Here is a 4,785-nt window from a genome sequence, read left to right as displayed (position 1 = left end):
GCCAGGGGACCCACAGTGCAGGCAGAGCCAAGGCCCCTCACCCAGGTGGGACGCAGCACAGGGGCAGGGAGCTGCCAGGCCGTGCCCACGGAGCCAAGGGCCCGGGCCGTGAGTCACGGAGCTCCGACGGAGGCTTTGAAGCTGCGTCCAGCACCCGCGGCTGGCCGAGTGGGGGCAGGGGGCCAGGCGTGCCTCAGGCCCCAGGGAGGACGCCTGACCTATGGGCGTCCGCTGTGGTTCTGCTCCCGGGCCGGCAGCAGGTGGGGGGGTTGGGGCGGGGGTGAGGAGGTGAGGGCACAGGTGTGGCGTTCGCAGGGACAGCCCGCCCAGGTGGACTCTCCCACAGCGGCCCCATCCTCGGGGCTCGGGGCTCAGGGCGCGCCAGCCCTGACACGTCAGCTCGGGTCCCCCGCTCGGCCTGCTCCTCTAGGGGCCCCCAGGCCGATGGCCGGTCTGAACGTGTCCCTCTCCTTCTTCTTCGCCACCTTCGTCCTCTGCCAGGCGGCCAGGAGGGCGTGCAAGGCCCTGCTCCCGGCGGGCGCCTACGCCAGCTTCGCCCGGGAGGCGGTGGGCGCGGCCCAGCTGGGGGCCTGCTGTCTGGAGATGCGGATGTTGGCGGAGCTCGGCCCCTGGGCGGGGGGCTTCGGCCCCGACCTGCTGCTCACCCTGCTCACCCTGCTCCTCCTGGTTCACGGGGCGACCTGCGACGGCGCCGCGGCCAACCCCACCGTGTCCCTGCAGGACTTCCTCCTGGCCGAGGCCTCCGCGCCCCGCACGCTGCTGAAGCTGGCGGCCCAGGGGCTGGGTGTGCGGGCGGCCTGTGCCCTGACCCGGCTGTACTGGGCCTGGGAGCTCTGTGACCTGCACGTCCTCCAGAACCTCCTGGACCCGCACTGCAGCTCCCCCCTGCGCACGCCCGTGTCCCACGGCGCGCTCGTGGAAGGCGCCGGCGCCTTCTTCTTGCACCTGACCCTCCTCCGCCTCCGGAACAGCCTGCCCGCCTACCGGGTGCCGGCCGTGGCCCTGCTGGCCACCGTCATGACCCACACAGGTGAGACGGGGCTGCCTCTCCCCTGGGCCACGTCAGAGCCTCTGCACCCGCGTGGCCGCCCCGCCCACCCGCACCTGCGGACACCCGGGGGCGAGGCCGCCAGCCAAAGGGGGCCGCCGGCCCACGGAAGCTGCCGACCGCCCTTTCCCGGGAACCCAGCGGTGGCACGGCGGCCGGCTGGACAGGACCCGGTGCGGCAGGGTGGACCTGGGCCCCCGTCGGGGCCGTCGTTCTGGCTGGATCTTCCGCATCCCAGCTGCTCCTGGCCATCTCAGGAGGCCGGCTCCCGGGACAGGTTGGGGCGGTGGGGGGGCAGCCAGTGCGGTTTCTTCAGGGCCCAGGCCGGGCCCCGCTCTGGAAGCCCCTGCGCGTCCTCTGCCGCCCCGTCCAAGAGCACCAGGTCCCGCCGTGTCTGCCCCAGCCCCCTCCCCCTCCCCACTTGGCCCCAGATGCCTCCAGGGAGGGCAGCACCTCCCCCGTCCCATCCTCGGCCGCGCCTGCGCCTCGGGCCGGGCCTCCTGACCAAGCTCCCTGGCACCGCCCCCCTCTCCCGGCCCCCACGCAGCCACCCTTCCCACCAGTGGTGCAAGCAGAGAGCTGAGGTCAGCTGTGGGATGTCCGGACTGCTGACCTCCCAGGGCAGCTGTCCCGGGCAGGGGAACAGAGCTGTGGGGGTGGGGTGCAGGTCATGTGGCCGGCGGCTCACTCCTGCTCAGGGCGCTACGGCTACACCTGGAAGGGCCTGAGGGCCCAGCTCCCCCAAGTCTGCTTTCGGGGGCGGGCGGGGCCCGGTAGGGACAGAACCAGAGGGCTGACTTTCTGAGATGCCGTCCAGGGTCTGGTACAGAACAGACGTCACGTGCCCGGGAAGGCGCCGCGAGAGCCCGCGCACAGGTGGGGAAACTGAGGCACGGGTGAGCAGAGACTCGCCGGGAGCAGGGCTGTGCGTCTGGACTGCCTGGGGTCCCGCCTGGGGAGATGCCGGGAGCTCCTGTGTCAGCCCTGCCGCCACCCAGGGCGCCTCCCGGAGATCCTGGTCTGCAGAGTGCTTCCCACTCTGGTCTGCCCGGACGAGGCCGGAGCTCTTTGGCAGCGGTGGACGTGGCCGGGGTTGAAGGACGCTGGCTTTTTCCCCAGCCCCTCCTCATCTGCCCTGCCCCTTCCCCTTTCTCTTGTTTCTTCACTGGGCTCAACCCTTCTCCACCATCTGTCTCTGTCTGTCTCTGCCTGTCTCCCTTGTCTCACCGTCTCTGTCTCTCTCTCCAACTCTCTGTCTCTGTCTCCCTTTCTCTCAAGGACAAGTGCCCCCAGGTGGACAGAGGAGAAAAGAGCTGGGGGAGATGAGCGGTGGGTAGGGTGGGGGAGGTTTGTGGACGGACTCTTGTCCCAGCTGCTCCCTGATCCGGGGACCTTTGGCTTTGGCCGAGTAGCCCTCCTGCCCATGTCCCCATCAGTACAGCGGGGCGAGGATAGGCTGAGCCCCAGCCTGTGTGCCGGGAACCACGGTGGGGATTTCCGGGGTGGCTCCTCTCCTGGCCGGAGAGGCGGCCGCAGGCAGGGCCCCACGGGGACGGTCTGTGCCTCCTCCCACAGCTGGGCCCTTCACGTCCGCCTTCTTCAACCCGGCCCTGGCCACCTGGGCCACCTTCCACTGCTCGGGCCACACCCTGCTGGAGTACATGCAGGTGTACTGGCTGGGTCCTCTGACAGGTAAGGGCAGAGGGGTCACCTGGGAGGCTCCGTGGGCAGCAGGCAAGGCCAGGCCTGGACAGTGGCTTGGGGACTGCCACGCAAAACATTTGTGGTGGACGTGGGTGTTGGGCGGGCAGGAGGGACGCACCCACGCCTGCAGGGCGCCCTCACAGACCCTGAGCCCGGGGCTCAGGCAGGGGCCACTTCTCCAGCACCTGGCCTTGGCCCCTCGGCCTCACCGCACTCTCCACACCTTGTCCGGCGGGTAAGCGGGGTCCGGTGGAGCTCTGGAAGCTTCCTCCACTTCTCTCTGTCTACACGGTGGGCGTGTCCTCGGGGAGCACAGCCTCGGCCTCCCCGGGGCTCCCAGGCACTATAGGAGCCATGAGAAATCCCATCGTTCCTATTTCTGACTTCACTTTCCACTTGACCGCGGCCTCGGGTGCATGTGGTCCGTCATCCCTGCCCTGCCCGCATCCCCGCCCCCCTCCAGAGGCAGCGAGGGTCTCCTTATCCCCTCCCCCTTCTCTACATAACGGGCTCGGGCTCGCAGAGCCACTTCTGGGTTTTCAGTTAGGGCACTAACTCTCCGCCCTCCCTGTGACTTCCTCCCCCGCCGCCTCCCGGGGGACGGGCCTTGTGCACCTGAGAACAGCCCTCGGGCTCAAGGGGGCTTCCCTGTGTAAGTCCTTACAAGACTCACGTACACTTGAAGAAAATGTGCTCTCCTGTCCCGCTGTGGCCCACTTACCTTCCCAGTGACCCTAGCGGCCACGTGAGAATTTAGGATTCTCGGCTCCACAAGTTCCGGGAAGAACCTGGGAACCAGGGGCCGGGCCCTGCCCTCAGCACACCCTGCACTTCCCAGCCCCGGCCCCACCCACACCCGTCTCCTCCCTCGCTGTCACCTCCACTCTTGCCTACACGCCCAACACAGCCATGCACAGGGATGACAGGTCACTTGGGAGGCAGCCCTGGGAAGAAAGAGGCCGTGCACGCGGCCCACGACATTTGTGCCGGCGACACCAGGCCCAGGTCCCCGGAGCCTGGCCGAGAAGTGGGCCCGGTTCCTGATGGGTCATGCACGTCTCCCAGGGGTAGGCGCAGGGGGCGGGGAGGGGAGGGAGGTGTGGGAAGGGCCAGACCAGGGTCCGGGCGCTGGCTCCCTGACGGAGGTGCGCAGGCTCCCCCAGGTCCAGGCCTGCGGGGCCCCCGTCGCACTGACGGTCCCGGCGTGAGCACCCGGGCTGCCTCATGCTGCAGCGAGCCGACTGGGCCCTGTGGTCTGACGCCTGGTTTCTTGCAGGGATGGTCCTGGCCGTCCTGCTGTATCACGGCCGCCTTCCTCGCCTGTTCCAGAGGAACCTGTTGTACAGCCAGAAGAACAAGTACCGAACTCCTAGAGGGAAGCCGGCCCCGGGGCCTAGAGACACCCAGACGCCTGCAGAGGGGTGCAGAAGCCGGGAGCCTGGGCGGGGTGGGGCGGGGCAGCCGCTGCCGGGCTCCCGCTGAGCCAGCACGGTCTGGGGCGAGGGCCGGGGCTCTGGCTGGACTCTGGGGCCTCCCTGAGCCGAGGGGGGACCGGACCCGCAGCCCTTTCTCCCCACAAACCTTTCGTCAATAAACCATTCCTAAGACCTGCCCGTCTCCCTGGCCTGACAGAGGCTTCTGGAAGGGCAGGCAAGGAAGGGCGTACGCCATGGAGGCTGGTCTGTGTCACCCCCATCTTCCCACGGGGCGTCTCTTGCCTCTTTACAGAATTAGGATCAAAGGGAAGACCGAGGAGGAAAGGCAAGAGGTCCAGGGTGGGTCACGGGGTCCTGAGAAGATGCTGGGGTAGAGATTCCACAGGTGGTGCCTGGCTGCCCAGAGCCCACCGCCCGGGAGGCCCGAGCAGCCTCCTCGCCCTGACACCTGCTGGCCACGTGGGGGAAGGCGGCCGGAGCCTGAGGCTGCAGGGGAGCGGGCTGGACACAGGGTCGGGGTCCCACCATCCGCCAGCATCCGACCCTCAGGGCGGCACGCCCCCGGGTCCTCGTGGC

At 69.0% G+C, this 4,785-nt stretch overlaps 1 protein-coding gene across 2 annotated transcripts; it reads left to right on the top strand.

Annotated features, from left to right (window-relative positions):
* Positions 1 to 444: 444 nt before the first annotated feature.
* On the top strand, positions 445 to 4,437 carry LOC122228490 (aquaporin-12B-like). Of its 2 annotated transcripts, XM_042953548.1 has the most exons (4): positions 445 to 567; positions 604 to 1,051; positions 2,645 to 2,761; positions 4,050 to 4,437. In XM_042953548.1, the coding sequence occupies exons 1-4, from the start codon at positions 445 to 447 to the stop codon at positions 4,253 to 4,255; spliced, it is 894 nt and encodes a 297-aa protein (XP_042809482.1). In that variant the 3' UTR covers positions 4,256 to 4,437. The 2 variants fall into 2 exon arrangements, with proteins under 2 accessions (XP_042809482.1, XP_042809481.1); XM_042953547.1 differs by having other exon boundaries at positions 445 to 1,051.
* Positions 4,438 to 4,785: the final 348 nt, after the last annotated feature.

Source organism: Panthera leo, chromosome C1 (genome assembly GCF_018350215.1).
Source record: "Panthera leo isolate Ple1 chromosome C1, P.leo_Ple1_pat1.1, whole genome shotgun sequence".
Classification (NCBI taxonomy): Eukaryota; Metazoa; Chordata; class Mammalia; order Carnivora; family Felidae; genus Panthera; species Panthera leo.
This window is presented reverse-complemented; position numbering and strand designations above follow the sequence as displayed.